Source organism: Epargyreus clarus, unplaced genomic scaffold (genome assembly GCF_041222505.1).
Source record: "Epargyreus clarus isolate Ecla_fem2 unplaced genomic scaffold, WU_Ecla_fem_2.2 ptg000012l, whole genome shotgun sequence".
NCBI lineage: Eukaryota > Metazoa > Arthropoda > Insecta > Lepidoptera > Hesperiidae > Epargyreus > Epargyreus clarus.
The window spans coordinates 6,995,775-7,012,789 of NW_027332220.1; the positions used below are offsets into that span (position 1 = coordinate 6,995,775).

Sequence of the window (17,015 nt, forward strand, 5' to 3'; positions counted from 1 at the left end):
GAGATTACGCTTGAGGTAAAGCCTGAAGCGTAATCCAATAAGGATGAAATGCAACAGATTGAATCTATTAATTCGAAGTGCATCTATTCTTAGTTTAATTTATTTCATAGTTTATTGTTTATTCCTTTTTCTTATTTTTTAAGGCGGTAGAACACTGTGTGGTTCGACTCCGGCGGCACCACCAAACCTATTTCTGCATCGTAACAGCAGTGTTAAACGCTGCTGTGTTCTGGTTTGAAGGGTGTGGTAAGGGGGACATACATTTCCAAGGCGTTCTCGCTTAGTCTTCAGGGGAAGCGGCGCATCTGTCGATGTCAGGTAGGAATCTAATCTTACCTGGGGTTGATTACAAATGTCCACGGGCGGTAGTAGCCACTTACCATCAGGTGGACTGCATGTGTGGCAGTGGTGTAACTTAGACAGGTTCTACTTTTAACTTTTATAGAATCAGTTTCCTCGAGAATCAGTGAAGGCCTTCGGCTTTTTAACGATTGTTCTTTACGAGATTGTACGGTTTATGTTGTCTATAAGTACAGCCGTGAACTAAGTTATTGCTGAATTGAATCTTATGTTTCTAAGGTAAAGTGGCCTTTCCGCTGTCAATAAATCTGCAAATAATTTTCTTGTGTTGCTTCCTTTATGGCCAGTTTATGACTGGTCGTAACGGAGATTACAACGTAATGTTACGTTTGATTTTTATTTGGCTAGATACAAAAAATCTATAGGCGAGGCAAGGTTTTTGGTACAATAGTACAGTAAGTAAGATTTTATTAGAGGTAGGGTGTTAGGCTTTTATTCATGAAGGAGAAGGCTTTATTCATGTATACAAATAACAAGTACCTGGAGAAGAAATATTACTTATTAAAAAATAATAGGTTACTTGAATTATGTAGGTTTTCCATAATTATTATTTTAGAAAGTAAAAAATAAGAATACGAATAAAATGAGACATATTTATATTTTTACACGAGTGCGGAGGGTCCTCTTAAATTTTTGAGCGTACGTATGTACGTATGTGTGTATGTATGTATGTATGTGTATGTATGTGTGTAGGCGCCGCTGGTTTCGTCTAAACTGTGGGAGTGACATAGAGTACATTACTTACTATAGTCTCATTCATAATTAGGTGTCCAAAATGTAAACAAAGGTGTTGACCTGTCAAGAAAATACGTTAGAAATGGTAGTTTCTTATTTTTGTCGATATTAAAGTAATACAACAATAATAAAATAATAATCTAAATAAATTAAGATTAATTCATATTTTTTAATATTTATATCACCTCAATTTCTTCCCATACAGTAATAATAATAAAAAACAAAGTTTATGGTAGAAAATTAAAATGTGATAATGGTAACACAATCGGAATCCAAGACATTTCTTGTGCTGTCATTTAAGTTTCGTAACTGATATTTTTCATTTTCGTAATTGTGATTGAACTCGAATATTTTCTCGTTTACATAACGCGTTTGTTAAATTGTGTATATTTGTTAAATTTCCGTTTTTTGTTGAGTTTGTTACAGTTATTATTCTTGTTAATTTTGACAGTGACATTTCTTTGTTTACCTTTTGGACACCTAATTATGAATCAGACTATACCTAGTTACATGCATTTTAGATTTTAAATAAAAAAATATAGTGTTTACCTAATAAGAGATTGAAATTGTTCGGGCTCTTTTGTTTAAGCGCAGCATAATACGCAACAGACGAGGTAAAAATCTACCTGCGCTATTCTATTTCGCTAATGTGAAAACACTTTGGGTGAGCACTTAGTAGCTGTAATGTAATTTGCGGTACACCTTTGAGAGATGCTTTTCTCTAATGATAATTACTTATGTTGTTTAATGGAAGGACTGTTGCAATGTTAAGAACGATTTTGAAATCACTTGCATTTTTCCTATTCTTTTCTCTTCTTTCTTAATTTTATTTTTGAACTTCTCAATCCTGATCTCAGCCTGGCTGTAAAAATGTAACGTTGAGGTCACATTTTTTGATTTTTGAATACTGGTTATAAGTGGATTTTTAGATATTGGATTTCAGATTCCATTTTTTCAATCCTGATAGATTGACGTTCTTTTAAAATATATACAATATTGGGTCTACTGCTTTCTTATATAGTCTTTTATATCTTTAGAAATATTAGTAACACTATGTTCGTTTAAATTGACTATAGACGACGTTATTTCTTTTATTCTTTCCTTTGGGAAGTCGGTTCATAAAGTACTTCTATAATACATCCCATTCTAAATTTTGCGCTCCCAAAACTTTCCTCGATTTACGTCATCATCGCCGAAAAACATAACGAAAAAAATTTTATATCGCGAAGGCCGAGGTGGCCGGGAAGAAATATTCGGAAAGTTGGATATCACTTCGTAGATAATACGATTTACTTAATAAATGTAGAAAGGTTGTAGCACTAGTATGGTTCGGGAAAGCACCACTGTTATATCTATTTCTAGCGTAAACTGCTAATTCTATTTGGTAAAAAGCTGTGGATAAATCTGGACTTATAAATAAGGCGACAATCTTAGTACTCAGCAATGTCAATGCATCTGTGATCGGTCTTGATAGAACCCCTGTTTTTTATGGAATTGATTACACATGCAGGCAGGGACATGTACTATCAGATAAGGCGGCAGTGATCATTTACTATCAGATGAACTGCATGCTCGTTTCCTGCTTCAATCTTATTTCGAATATCATACGTATATATTTCATGTTATAAATTTTGAAGATAGTAGAACCCTCTGTGGTTCTCTTCTGGCTGCCTCACCGCCACAACTATTTCTGCCTACTAACAGCAGTGTTAAGCGCTGCTGTGTTCTGGTTTGAAGGGTGTGGTAAGAAAGACATACTTTTCCGAGACATTCCAACTTAGTCCTCAGGGATAGCAGTGCTTCTGTGGCCGCTAATCTAGGAATCTAATATTATCTGGGGTTGATTACATATATCCATGGGCGGCAGTAGTTACTTACCATCAGGTGAACTGCAAGCTTGTTTGTTACTTCAATCTTAAAGCACCAGTTTGAAGTAACTTTTGTAACGTCATTAAGTAATTTGCTTTATCTGAGAGTGCCGTTTTAACTCACTTCGCCTCACCGGGAGTTTCCGTAGTCAAAGGTCAGAGGTCAAACCAAACTGCTTAATTCTATGCGCTTTATGCATATCTAACTACCTATGTGTATTACCCTACTTTGTATTCTGTTAATGTTTTACTGCTGTACTTTGGAGGATAGGAGTACCTATTTTGTTTTAATTTAGGAAGTATGTAACTTTGTGTATTGTTTTATGGTAGGTAGTACTAGGTAGGTTTGCTTCTGCCTTCTAGTATAAGTACTTATGTAATTTTTTCTGTGGTTATCTAGTTATCCTTTACTTCCAATCATATATTTTACTAGTATTGGGAATCTGTTAAAATAGATGTATAGATAAAAAAATCGTCTAAAGTTCGTTCATTCATACTTTACGTGTAACTAAAAATATTTAACGTACTTAAAATTTGATGATAGGTAATAGAATGATAGTTAAATGGTAAATATGTGTTAAGATTATGTATTTATTTGAAAAATGGTGCGAAGTTTAAAGCGGTATAAAATAAAAATATAAAACCCGGTAAGGCGATTAGTATTCCTCACTTTACAGATCTAAAGGTCAACCTGCTCGACTATCCAAGTAGTATTTTATAAGTTTAAGAAACGTAGTAGTAAATTTACTATAGAGATGACAAGAGTGTCTGAAATTAAGTTTACGACCAAAGAAAAATATTAAAAGGAAAAAGCTAGCAGCAATGTGTGAAGGTGGTGTAGCTCTTCTTGTTTGGACTCGGGTGCTAGTGATCCGTAATCAACCCAAGATAGCATTAGATTCCTGCGTCCTGAACTGCGTTGCTACCCCTAACCCTTCAATTTTTCAATCTTCGTACCGTTTTACTATAACCTTCAAACCACATCGGCGCTTAACACTGATGTTATTAGGCAGATATAGATGTGGCGGTGGTGTTACTAGAGTCGAACCACAAAGGACTCTACCACCTTTAATTTATTATAATTTTTTTGTTCTAACCTTCCGGGTATAAAGGTCAAACTGAACTCTTGTCTTTAAGTGTAAATGCCTTTATCCGACCATCGTGTCATAATCCGTAGCGGCACTAGGGCGCTTTCTCGCGTAATGAGGAAAGACATTTCTGTAGATGTAGGACATCGGAAACCTTTTAGTTGTAATATTTACTTTTATTACAACTCCGCTCGCCGATGTTTTTAAATTCTTTTATGATTAAAGTTCTGTTTTATGGACTACACCAGTGTGAAATATTTTTCAAATGTTAAACCAATGTTTATTTTATTATTTCAATTTATATTTAATAGCAGTATTGCGATTTTGTCGCAAATAAATTTAATCATTCATATGAAGAATTGGTTTGAATGCAATAAAATTGTTAAAGCGAGAAGTAGCTTCCTTACTTTGTTAATCATGTAACAACCAATTAGTTAGCACTTTTTGGCAAGAACCCATCATGCTAAAAGTGTATTTTTTTCTTTGGTAAAAAAACTTTCATTGGGAAGTTTTTTTCAAAGATGCTTTCTCCTCCTACTTTTTAACCACTATGCATTGGTCAATTATTAAGAATAAATTTCTTAGGAATTTCACAAATTTTGCCATAGAAGCGTTCTAAGTAAGAAGAGATGGCTTCTAGCACAGAGTCCAAACTAACATAAAATCAAATTAAGAAAAAAATCTAATTTGGATAAGATCATTTCTTAAGCACAAATTTTGATTTCAGATACCTCTGGATCCGCATAGCGCTATTCGAGCGCCAACTCTCGAAGATCATCGAACATTTGGTGAACAACGCAACGAGATACTACGAGCGCGATGCTTTAGTCGCTGATCCTGACTACGGGAGCATCCTCAGTTCTCTGCTAGTTGGACCCTGTGCTCTGGAGTATTCGAAGGCGAAACCCCCGGCTTGCTTTTGGACAGATCCACCTGCTGACGAGCTGGTAAGACTGACAAGCTTATGGTAGCTGGTAGCTCTATGATTTATATTACAAATGCCCTTAACTCTTTGTACCTTCAGTTATACATTTAACTATAAAGCTTCAAACCAGAGATAAGAGGGGAAAAGGGTCAAACAAGTACAAATTGTAACTAAACTAACCATGCTTTGCTTAGACAAAATAAAGAATGGAAGAAGAAAAATAATTTCGAGTTCACTGGTAGTTTATTATCAGTTTTACTTTGCAAATAGGACAACAATATGCTACTGTCGACATCAGGGTTTTTTGGGACAGGATTAATAAAATACGTACGTCGTACGGTGCCAGGGTTTCTATAATATTCTGTTTTTAGTTCAGAACAACAAGTTTAGGAAATATGATCAATATACCTTAGATTTTGTTGACCATGTGCTGGTGGTCAATATCGTAGTGGAAAGGATCTTGTAAAAACTTAGGCACGGTGATAAAATATAAATAGCTCTGCTTGTATTTAATTTTGTATTACAACTAGTCCATTATACTTTCAAACGAGTACATCGACCTAAGTTTCAAACTTTCGACGTAAAGTTTTGTAAGAATCCCTTAAGTTGAGGATCCATTAAGTATGAATTTTGACAGGTTCAACGCCACCGCATGTCTGCTGGGACGACGACACCTCCCTCTGTGAGGAGGCCGATACTCAACTTTAGGAGGAGTCTCAACGCCTCCTCTGATGACAGCGGTTCTGTCAGTACAGGTAATATTTTTTATTAGAATAACTACTTATCTTGAGAAGTACTTAGATTGTCGATGTTATTTTATTGAGTCGTCTATTTATTATATTTTAATAGGAAAACATACAGTGTACAGTTATAGTTATCACTTAAGAAAATCAACACACCATTTAGCTGTTTTTACATATAAATAAACTATACATGTTTGTTTGCCTTGTCGATCAGAGTATAAGATTAATTCGGAGTCTGAAGTCTGAGTCGGAGTATGTTTAAATTTAATGAAGCTAGATACGGTAGATAAGGTAGATAAGGGCTACCTGATGGAAAGTAATCACTGACATCTATGGTCATTTGCAATACCAGGAGAGTCGCTCATGCATCGCCGGCTTTAGAGGAGAGCTCTTTTTTGAAGAGCATCATGGCATAGCGCTCCGGGAATACCACAAGACGGATTCGGACGGATGGAGCTAGTCGATCTACTGCGACTCTTTCCTTTGTTTTTTACATTTGTATCCTTGTTGTGTAGCGATGTTTATAATTGTTTATCAACGCGAATTCAATCAATTCTTAACAAAAAGTTAGAATCGGACTTAATTACTTTTGTGTATATTTTATACGAAGGAATATAACTATTGTTCGAGTACGTCCTCTCAATTATTATTCTCCAAGATTATTGACCAAAATATAATTCTCCATAACTACGATACGACAATTAATTAACACGAGGTCTGTTTTCCCTTTTGTTACAAGTTCCACTCGCCTCAATCCTTACTAATATTATAAATCCGAAAGTAACTCTGTCTGTCTGTCTGTTTGTCTCTTCTTCACGGCTAAACCACTGAACCGATTTTAATGAAATTTTGTACAAAGATAGTCTGAGATCCGAAAAAGGACATAGGATAGTTTTTATCCCGGAAATCCCACGGAATCTAGGGATGGCGATCTAAGATCGATTAATCGGAGAATCGATCTTTTGGACCAGAAAAATCGATAATTTTAATCGATATTTAGTAAAGATTGAATCGTAAACTATGCGTTTGATCAAGTGATGATCTTTAGCAAAGTTGTTGTCCATGAGCCCACGAAGGTTTCAGAGTTGGTACGACCAATTTTCGCCAGATGGTGCTACTGTCATTCCAATGAAGGTACGAATTTACAGTTTTATGTATGTTAGTATGTCATAGAATTATCATTTAACGCGGGCGAAGCCGCGGGCAAAAACTAGTAATTTAATATGTATTACTCTATTACAGTATTATTCCTTTTCTACATGACAAACTTTGAACAATATGACTCCAAACTGTACTAACACGACCACAGTGTCTCGAGTTAGAGACATAATTTGAATTCTGACTAAGTCCTTCGGGTCTCTACTTTGTCTAAATTTATGGCGCTTATCTTCGCGCTAATGTTATTATTATAATTTGATGTCACATAATATCACATTGTTGCTTCATAGTATTATTCTTAAACTTTTAACGTCTATTATATCATTGCTGTATTATTATAATTCCTATATTCCTATATTCCTATATTCCTATATGGGCTTTTTCAGTTACATGGCATTTAATTATTTTCGTGTTCATTAAGATATTTATGAATATACTAGAAAATAATCAAATGAAAACCCTTTGTTTTCAGATAAACATAGTTGATATAACATTTCATTTATTACCTAAAGAGTGGCCGGCAGGTAGCGATTAGATAGACAATTATAATTGATGAGATAAAATGCGTTTGAGTCATAAAGTGTGCACTTTTCTATTCGTAAATAATGTTGTATCATTACAAAAGAAAACTCTAGTGTAAATGTTTTATAAGTATGAAATTTTAAACCTTTTTGAATATACGTTGATTTTTTCCTAGGTACTGGCAGCACAACAGCATCAAGTGCCAAAGATTACGTTGAGAGCTTGCACCAAAACTCACGAGCAGCACTTTTGTACGGCAAAAATAATGTCAAAGTACAGCCGGTAAGAAATAGCCCAATTGCCTAATAAATAGAGATAAATGTATTTTAAAATTAATAATCACTTACATAAAAAATGAAAGAAACCTACATAGTTGAGAAATCTTAAAAAAAGAGTTTTCAAAAGTATGCGCAGTCTATCAATTAGCATTTGCCCAGCACGGTGGACTGTAGCCTAATCCTTCTTATTCTGAGAGAAGACCCGTGCTCAGCAGTGGGACAATAATGGGTTGATGATGACGATGAGATATATTTGGTTCATTTCTAGTAACATATAACGTGTTATTGTAGAAAGACGTAGAAGAAGCGATGCCTGGATACCTAAGTCTGCATCAAACTGCAGCAGGATTGGTAATCAAATGGACTCCTAATCAACTCATGAACGGCTATGCTGAAAGCGAAGGCATCGACAAGAGGTATTTCTTCTATAATTGAAGAATTTACTAATGTATTTGTTGTTAGCTACGTCAATTTATCAATTAGCTACTTTATCATTGCTTTATTATGATTGAGTTTGTTTATTTGTTGATTCTAAAACTTTGTTAATTTGTTGTTCGTCTTTAATAAGCTTATCTTAAGTAGACAGCTTTCTGCTTATCAACATTAAGTTTGTGTTTTCTTTGATAAATTGTATATTGTGGAGTGTTGTTATCTAGTTTATTCAACTTAATGTTCAAAAAGTTTCGTGTAGTTTTATCATCGTCTACATTGCAGACTTTTTGATTCTATTTTATATTGTCTTTGTTAACTACGTGTCGAGAACAAAAAGTTATAAAACTTTTACTTTTTACTTTTACTAAACGATAGTATATATTAGAATCACGTCTATTTTCTTTGTAATAATTTTACGTATCTTTTACATTTTATTTGTTTGGTTTATAAGAAATACATTTTTGATAGTGACCTTTGAAAGCACCTAAATTATCTATATTATTTATTTCATTTGCTTCACATTTTATCGATTTTGTTTCTTGAGTCTAATGCATTTTTGCCTCTTTAGTAGCATTTACTCTTTCTTTATCATTGTCTAGAGCGCATATTAGTGTGTGATATTATGTAGCTTGCTCCGTTGCCACCTAGTGCATGCGTCCGCGTGCCAAAACAAGTGTATTCTGTGCAGCACCAGCCCTTGCACAGTGTATAGACGCCGCTGCTCCGGACCGCTCTGCATTGATTGGTATGTTGCTTCTTGTTTCATTTTTTGCTTTGTTGTCTAACGTATGCAAATTTTTACTTGTTAAATTTTATGTTTTCTTTTTTTAACTGAACTGATTTTTATTTTATTACATATATTTGTTTATTGGTCTGAGATAATGTTGGGAACGCCTAAGTCATTATTTTCATTTTTATGGTCATTTACTTGATTCAGAAGGAGTCACATAGAACATTTTGCATCGAAATTACCTATTATGCTTGTGCCTAGTAAGGAAAAGTGTAGCGTTTCTACCATCATCAGCATAGGCGAAACGTCTGTTAATACAACAATTTTAACGATGAATTATTTTACAATGGAGTAGTTTGCTTGCATTGCGTTTACATTGGCATGGATTTCAGCAGTTAATGTAAACTACACACTGTCGTCTATTGCCTGAGATACATACAATATTTATCCAATACTCTTCTTAATGCAGATTTTTCCAACAAAACTTTAAAAATCAGTTGCGTTTATTTGTCTAATGTATTATTTGCAGTGTTTACTGGGCGATGTCCCTCCAAGTTTGCGTGTGGGAGGTAGTCTACGTTCATGTGCACAGGTCTCAAGCGAGCGACGCACTCATACTGGTTGGTCAAGATGGAGTCCAACGGCCTCCCATACATTTCCCTAAAGGTATTTTTCTATGCTTACGAGAATACTTTATGGACCCATGATTCTATTCGTTTCAGTCATTTTAACTTGGTTAGTTGTTGGGATTGGATTGGTTTTTCTGGCACCTCAATGAAGGTTTAACTTAGTTTACAATAATTTACAGTTAGTCAACTGCATGGGATAAAAATCCATCGAGTACACTATTGTTATTTCAGTTTGTTGCTATCATCACCGTCCACTATAGTTTGTTATGTACTTTGTTATCTAATTATTTACAAGTATATATTGTTTAAACTAAATTTATTATTAATCTTCTTTTTGTATTTTACAGGAGGACATCTATTGTCATTCTTGAGCAACCTTGAAACGGGTTTATTACCTCATGGCCAACTAGATCCTCCACTATGGTCACAGAGAGGAACTGGAAAGGTATTAAATAGTTCATATTAGAACTTGTTTCTGTACTGAATACTTGTATGTATCCTACTATACCCACGGTGCAGTAGAACATCAGATTTTATTCAGCATCGTTCTTGAATGTATTTCATGTCTAATGAATATTTCTGGTGTAATTTTATAGGTGTTTGGTCGTGGGAAAACAAGGCGGCGCCCTATGCCAAGTCTCTGTGAGAGTGGTGAAACGGAGGAACCGGAGTGGGAGGAGGTTGCAGGCGATTATGTATTCCGAATCGTCAACAATGCTATTGGTGATAGAGAAGGTAAGCTGCTCGAACTCTGTTTTTCGTACACATAGTATTTTTTTTTAATAATTACTATTAATTACCATCTTGAAAGCCCTAATCAAATGTTCTGTATTTTTCATATTCTTTTTTCTCTTAAGTATATCGTCTTCTATTTACAATCACATATTTTAATATTTAAAATTTTTCGAAACTCCTAGCGATTTACTAGTCATCCTTGGAATGTGCCGTTCCCGGTTATTCGTCTTAACTCATTATTTATTCTTCCTTTATAGTTTTATGCTGACTTTAATATTTCCACGTTTTAATTCACTTCCTCAGCAATGCGCCACTCGCTCCTGGAGCGCGTGGTGGCATCTCCGCCACGGACGCCGCGGCGCCCATTAGCATCCACATCAACAACCTCCTCGGACTCGTCCACGATGTCGGTGGACTGCCCGCCCTCCGCCGGCTTCAACGGACACCTGCCTACCGTGGTCGCGGCGCATCCTGTTGTTGAGCAGGTAATTAATTATTAATGTTTTTTTTATTATATAGGAGTAGCAGACGAGCATGCAGTTCTCCTGATGGTAAGTGGCTTCTGCCGCCCATGGACATCTGTAATCAACCCCAGATAAGATCTACAGATGCGCCGCTACTCCTGAGGACTAAGCTGGAACGCCTCGGAAAAGAATGTATGTATTTTATGATTTAAGATAAAAGTTAAAAAAAAATCAATTGAATTATTTTTGAATCATTCTAATATTGTTTTGGATTTGAACTTTTACTTTGTTGCCCGTTCTTTTTGATTAATTACACACTTAGGATATTTTTTCATTTATTTCCATTCAAAATAGCTTGAATTAGCCTATTAATCTATTATTACCTTTACTTCCCCAGACGGCGTCAATCGAGCTAGTGTGCAGTACAATGCGGCGTCAGATCATCTCGCGAGCGTTCTACGGCTGGCTCGCGTACTGCCGGCACTTGTCCACTGTGAGAACCCATCTCAGTGGTCTTGTGCACCCTAACATTGTTCCTAGAGGTTTGTGTTTTTATTGTAGTATCTGATTTTACACGTATATGTTCGGATTTGTTATTAACAACATTAGGATTGAATACATCCTTATTGATATTAGAACCATTTGCTTACAAATAATTTAGTATTTGAGTAAATAGTAAACTTTCTATCATTTTGACGAATAATTTGTTGCTTATTGTATAATAATTATTAATATCGTATTGATTTATAATCTTAATTTATTTGTGTTGCTACAAATATTTAAAAATGACGACACGATTTTTTCTTTACAACCCTTAAGGAACTATCTTAAATAGTTATTATATCGGCTTATATAACGAAAAAGTAACCATTTTAGACAATAATGACACCAAAACATTTGTTTCATTAGAAGGTACAGAAGACGGTCTAACGGAGGAAGTGTGGCGAGCGATGACAGACGAGAACGGTGCAGTGAACGATAAAGATGAAGTGTACAGACTGGTGTACTACCGCGGGGTCCAGCAAGAGATCAGGCGGGAGGTGTGGCCGTACCTACTGGGATATTACGAGTAAGTTACTATATTGTTAAAGATATTGATAATGTACTTAAATGTTTCAACATCAAATTGAATATTAATCAAAATAAATACATAATAGAACAAAGTAATTTAAATTGACAAAATAATTGACTTGTTTAAAGAAAACTTTAATACTAAACTCCTTCTAGTTTTAGGAGACACTGAAGTATTTGTTTAATAGAGTTGCATTAATTAGCTTAATCACAAATTGTGTTGAGATATTATACAGGATAAATTGAGCATAAAGCAATAAAAGTATAAAAGATAAATTATAACCCTACAATTAAAGTATTTAATTTCAGATTCGGCTCAACAGCAGAAGAGAGAAGCGAGCAAGATGCAGCGTACAGACGTCAGTATGAAACGACGATGTCTGAGTGGTTATGCGTCGAGGCAATCGTTCGGCAAAAGGATCGTGAAGCCACTGCAGCCTCCATTGCTCGTCTCACTGAGGCTTCTGGGAAACCAAGACCAGAAGCTATGGAACCTGAGGTATGAAATGTGAAATTAATTATGGCAGGGACAGTATAAAATAAGGAAAGAAATAAAATACGCAAAGAATTCTTGGAAAATGAAATTTAGAAATGCATTTTTATTAGTACCCGTAGACAGTTTTTAGTGACCCGATATAAATAGCTGGATATGTTATAAATAACTATTTTTTATTTGTAATTTATAGGTATTCGAAGATGATTGCAGCGTCATATCAGACAACCCACCGATAGTCTCACCGGAACCAAGTGAGAACGAGCAGAAGAGGGATGCCAAACCAGTTCTATCACGAGCGCCGAGTATAGACGAAGTGGATAACATCGAAATGGACTCCGAAGGGAAAACCAAAGACGACACCGAAGTCAACGGAGAGACTGAGACGAGTGATAGTAGGGAACATGTAGATATAGACAGTTTGAAGGATCTTGACGATGACGATGAAGAGGTATATGTTAAAAGTGTTATAGAAAACCCAGATATGAGGAGGGAGAGCATAGCTGAAATTAAGAGGTTGGCTGAAGGAATTGTACAGAAGGGCGAAGGGAGAGGCCTACTATGTAGTATTGATAGTGCTAATGCAAATCTTAATGGCAACGATGTGAAAGCTGAGGAGACCAATGAGAACCATGCTAATCAACACACGTCACACCAGCAACATACGAGCGTGATCATAACGAATCCATCTGTGGATTTAGCGCCGTCTGGATCTCCTGTTTCGGGTGGAACTACAGGTATTTATTTTTTACGAAAAATGTATTCTTTACTTTTCAAAATAAAAAATAAAATACTGATAAAGCCTAATAAATATGTAGCTTTGATATAAATTAAAATTCTTATTGAATAATACAAAAACAAATGGGTAGAAAATCTGTATGCAGTCTACTTCATCAGTCCTAAATAGGATTTCTAATAATGTTTAATAATACGATTCCCAGCGAACGTGAGCCCGGCACGCAGTCCCCTGGGCGTGGTCCGCGAGGAGTCGCAGTCTGCTGGAGCGTCCTTCGACACGCTGGAGCCTAGCGACGCGCGCCCCGACACGCGCTCCACCTGCGTGTCGCCCGCCAGCTCCAACGGCGGCGTCTACTCCGTGAGTGCCGCGCCTTGTAGCCCGCCCCGGGGGCCCCTCGACACGCTGGAGCCCAGCGACGCGCGCCCCGACACGCGCTCCACCTGCGTGTCGCCCGCCAGCTCCAACGGCGGCGTCTACTCCGTGAGTGCCGCGCCTTGTAGCCCGCCCCGGGGGCCCCTCGACACGCTGGGGCCCGGCGACGCGCGCCCCGACACGCGCTCCACCTGCGTGTCGCCCGCCAGCTCCAACGGCGGCGTCTACTCCGTGAGTGCCGCGCCTTGTAGCCCGCCCCGGGGGCCCCTCGACACGCTGGAGCCCAGCGACGCGCGCCCCGACACGCGCTCCACCTGCGTGTCGCCCGCCAGCTCCAACGGCGGCGTCTACTCCGTGAGTGCCGCGCCTTGTAGCCCGCCCCGGGGGCCCCTCGACACGCTGGGGCCCGGCGACGCGCGCCCCGACACGCGCTCCACCTGCGTGTCGCCCGCCAGCTCCAACGGCGGCGTCTACTCCGTGAGTGCCGCGCCTTGTAGCCCGCCCCGGGGGCCCCTCGACACGCTGGAGCCCAGCGACGCGCGCCCCGACACGCGCTCCACCTGCGTGTCGCCCGCCAGCTCCAACGGCGGCGTCTACTCCGTGAGTGCCGCGCCTTGTAGCCCGCCCCGGGGGCCCCTCGACACGCTGGGGCCCGGCGACGCGCGCCCCGACACGCGCTCCACCTGCGTGTCGCCCGCCAGCTCCAACGGCGGCGTCTACTCCGTGAGTGCCGCGCCTTGTAGCCCGCCCCGGGGGCCCCTCGACACGCTGGAGCCCGGCGACGCGCGCCCATAAACAAATAAAATATAGGGTTCTAATAAACTAATTAGGGGAACTAATAATAAGTTCTATTAAAATGATCTATCAAATTAGGTTTCAGACAATATCATTTTTTTTTCAGAATGAACTGGTGGAGAGTTTCGCGCTCAACTTACATCGCATCGAAAAGGACGTACAGAGATGTGACAGAAACTATCCATTCTTTACCGACGAAAATTTGGATAAATTGAGAAACATTATGTGCACGTAAGATTTTTTTAACAATAGCAATTTATAAATGTTTACGTAGAACTTTTTTTTATAAGAGGGTTTCAAGCGATAATTTTGCATTTTTAAGTTATAATTATTCCAACTGATTAATAAATAGATTGACTAGTAAGATATTAAGTTCTACCTAAATTAGACCGGAGAAGTTTTGGCATCCATTGTTATTTAAGGGCCTCTCTTATGTCGGGGTCCCAAGCATGGGCCCCCTGTGCCCTGAGCGTAAATACAGAATGGTTCGTACGTGACCAGCTAAACTCGGAATAGTTGGTTAATTAGGTTAACTTACACGTCTCCGGTTGTGTTCCGTCTGAGATCGCGGAGTTCTCCAATAAGCGTTTAGTGTCCACTGGGGGGGATTTTAGTGCGGTAAAAATACCATATAACCCGCCATTGCTACCACGTCGTTGGTTCCCTTTTGAAGGTTTCCCCCCTCGTAAAAAAAGGTTAACTTTTTTTAGTCGTAGCAGACGAGCATGCAGTACACCTGATGGTAAGTGGCTACTGCCGCCCATGGACGTCTGTAATCAACCCCAGATAGGATTAGGTAGTCTTACCTGAGGTCGGCCACAGATGGGCCGCTACCGCTGAGGACTAATCTGGAACGCCTCGGAAAAGTATGTCTCCATTACCACACCCTTCGAAACGTTATTCCGTTATTATTAGGTAGAAATAGGTGTGGCTGTGGTGCCGCCGGAGTCGAACCACAAAGGGTTCTACCACCTTTCATGCTTCAACTTACAAGTATACTGTCCAAATTTAGTGCGGAAAAAGTGTTTTTGCGCACTGAATTTGTTTTCGTATGAGATTTCTAATCTCAGCTGGAAGAAATTTCATTGTGAAATAAACTGCTTATTCCTTTGTACTTTATTTCTATTATGTTCATTATTTATTACTTTCTCTGTATACAAAAACTTATAAATGAATAAAAATAAATAAACTCCCTGTGCAGCTACGTGTGGGAGCACCTGGAGACGGGCTACATGCAGGGCATGTGCGACCTGGCCGCGCCGCTGCTGGTGACGCTGCGCGACGAGGCGGCCGCGCACGCGCTGTTCGCGCGGCTCATGGCACGCGCCAAGGACAACTTCCCCTCCGGGCAGGCGATGGACGCGCACTTCGCTGACATGAGGTACGACTGCACGAACGCGCACACACACGCAGAACCATATGCACACATATACACACACACGCAGTTAGAACCACACGCACGCACGCATACACACACGCATGCAGAACCATACGCACACATACACACACATACGCATGCAGAAGTCACGCTCCGGGCAGGCGATGGACGCGCACTTCGCTGACATGAGGTACGATTACATACACACATAATGCCGAACCACGCGCTGACACACACACGCATGCAGAACCACACGCCCCCATACTAAATAAAATCTGTATGTGGACAAATTTAAATCTTTTAAAAAGTACATATTATAAAATTTTACGTAGTGGTACATATAACTCATTATTTATAATGGATTGATTATTTTGTAATGTGGTTGTATGAATGATATGTTCGCCTAGCGAAAAAGCCCTTTATAAATTAAAATAAATAAATAATACACACATATGCAACCAGGTTCTACGCGTTTGATACACAAGACAAACACGATTGCATGGTTGATACAATAGATCATTAGATCAAGAAAGGGCTGGCACGGCTAATGCATATTTGATACACAAAATCACACGCTCACACTGTTAACACACAATAATGTTACACGCTTGCAGGTCTTCATACATAAGATCACACGCTCGCACGGTTGATACACAAAAAAGTACACACTGCCAAACATAGTCTGTCTTCCTTTTTCGAATTAACTTATAAGCATACGCCATTAAATATGCAGGTGACCACAGATTCGGTATTACTGAAGAGTTAGATCTATCACTACAGATGTCCCTCTTGTACCTCCTCTATATTTACCAAACTTCCAAACCAGAAACCACCTGTACGAAACCAGAACACACCAGTACTAGTAACTGTATGAATTAAAAAAAGACCCTAAATCCCAGAAATAATATGAAGTTAAATCACTTTTCCCAATTCAGGTCACTTATACAAATCCTCGACTGCGAGTTGTACGAGTTGATGCACGCACACGGCGACTACACGCACTTCTACTTCTGCTACCGATGGTTCCTTCTCGATTTCAAGCGGGAATTACTGTATCAGGATGTAAGTATTTATTTATTTATTATTACTTATTTATTTTATTACTTATGACGTAATCATACAGCGATACATACAATATTTTCACAACATACAGTAAATTGTAGATGAAGCCAAAAGAAGGTTACACAGATAGTATAGGTATACATGTGTTTTTTTATAATATATGAGTAGCAGACGAGCATGCAGTCCACATGTAGGTAAGTGGCTAGCGCCGCCCGTGGAAATCTGCAATCAACCCCAGATAGAATTAGATATTCCTACCTGTGTGTCCATTGGGCCCCACGTACGCCGCTACCCCTGAGGACTAAGCTGGAACGCCTGAGAAAAATAGGTATGCCTCCCTTACCAAACCCTTCAAACCAGAACACAGCAGCGCTTAACACTGCTGTTGAAAGTTTGTAAATTAAGTCAAGACGATTACACAGATAGTATAGGTAGACA

At 38.6% G+C, this 17,015-nt stretch overlaps 1 protein-coding gene across 1 annotated transcript in view; it reads left to right on the plus strand.

The window, feature by feature from the left end:
* Window positions 1-17,015, plus strand: part of LOC140746243 (small G protein signaling modulator 2) — a 78,888-nt gene that overhangs the window by 58,593 nt on the left and 3,280 nt on the right. Inside the window, exons 5-21 of the mRNA XM_073078309.1 lie at window positions 4,779-4,998; window positions 5,614-5,731; window positions 7,575-7,681; window positions 7,969-8,093; window positions 8,798-8,854; window positions 9,369-9,505; window positions 9,816-9,913; window positions 10,065-10,203; window positions 10,507-10,688; window positions 11,065-11,209; window positions 11,577-11,736; window positions 12,048-12,237; window positions 12,425-12,968; window positions 13,173-13,327; window positions 14,244-14,368; window positions 15,339-15,518; window positions 16,451-16,577. Coding sequence (XP_072934410.1) covers window positions 4,779-4,998; window positions 5,614-5,731; window positions 7,575-7,681; window positions 7,969-8,093; window positions 8,798-8,854; window positions 9,369-9,505; window positions 9,816-9,913; window positions 10,065-10,203; window positions 10,507-10,688; window positions 11,065-11,209; window positions 11,577-11,736; window positions 12,048-12,237; window positions 12,425-12,968; window positions 13,173-13,327; window positions 14,244-14,368; window positions 15,339-15,518; window positions 16,451-16,577 — 2,809 coding nt within the window. The remainder of the gene's footprint in view (window positions 1-4,778; window positions 4,999-5,613; window positions 5,732-7,574; window positions 7,682-7,968; window positions 8,094-8,797; window positions 8,855-9,368; window positions 9,506-9,815; window positions 9,914-10,064; window positions 10,204-10,506; window positions 10,689-11,064; window positions 11,210-11,576; window positions 11,737-12,047; window positions 12,238-12,424; window positions 12,969-13,172; window positions 13,328-14,243; window positions 14,369-15,338; window positions 15,519-16,450; window positions 16,578-17,015) is intronic.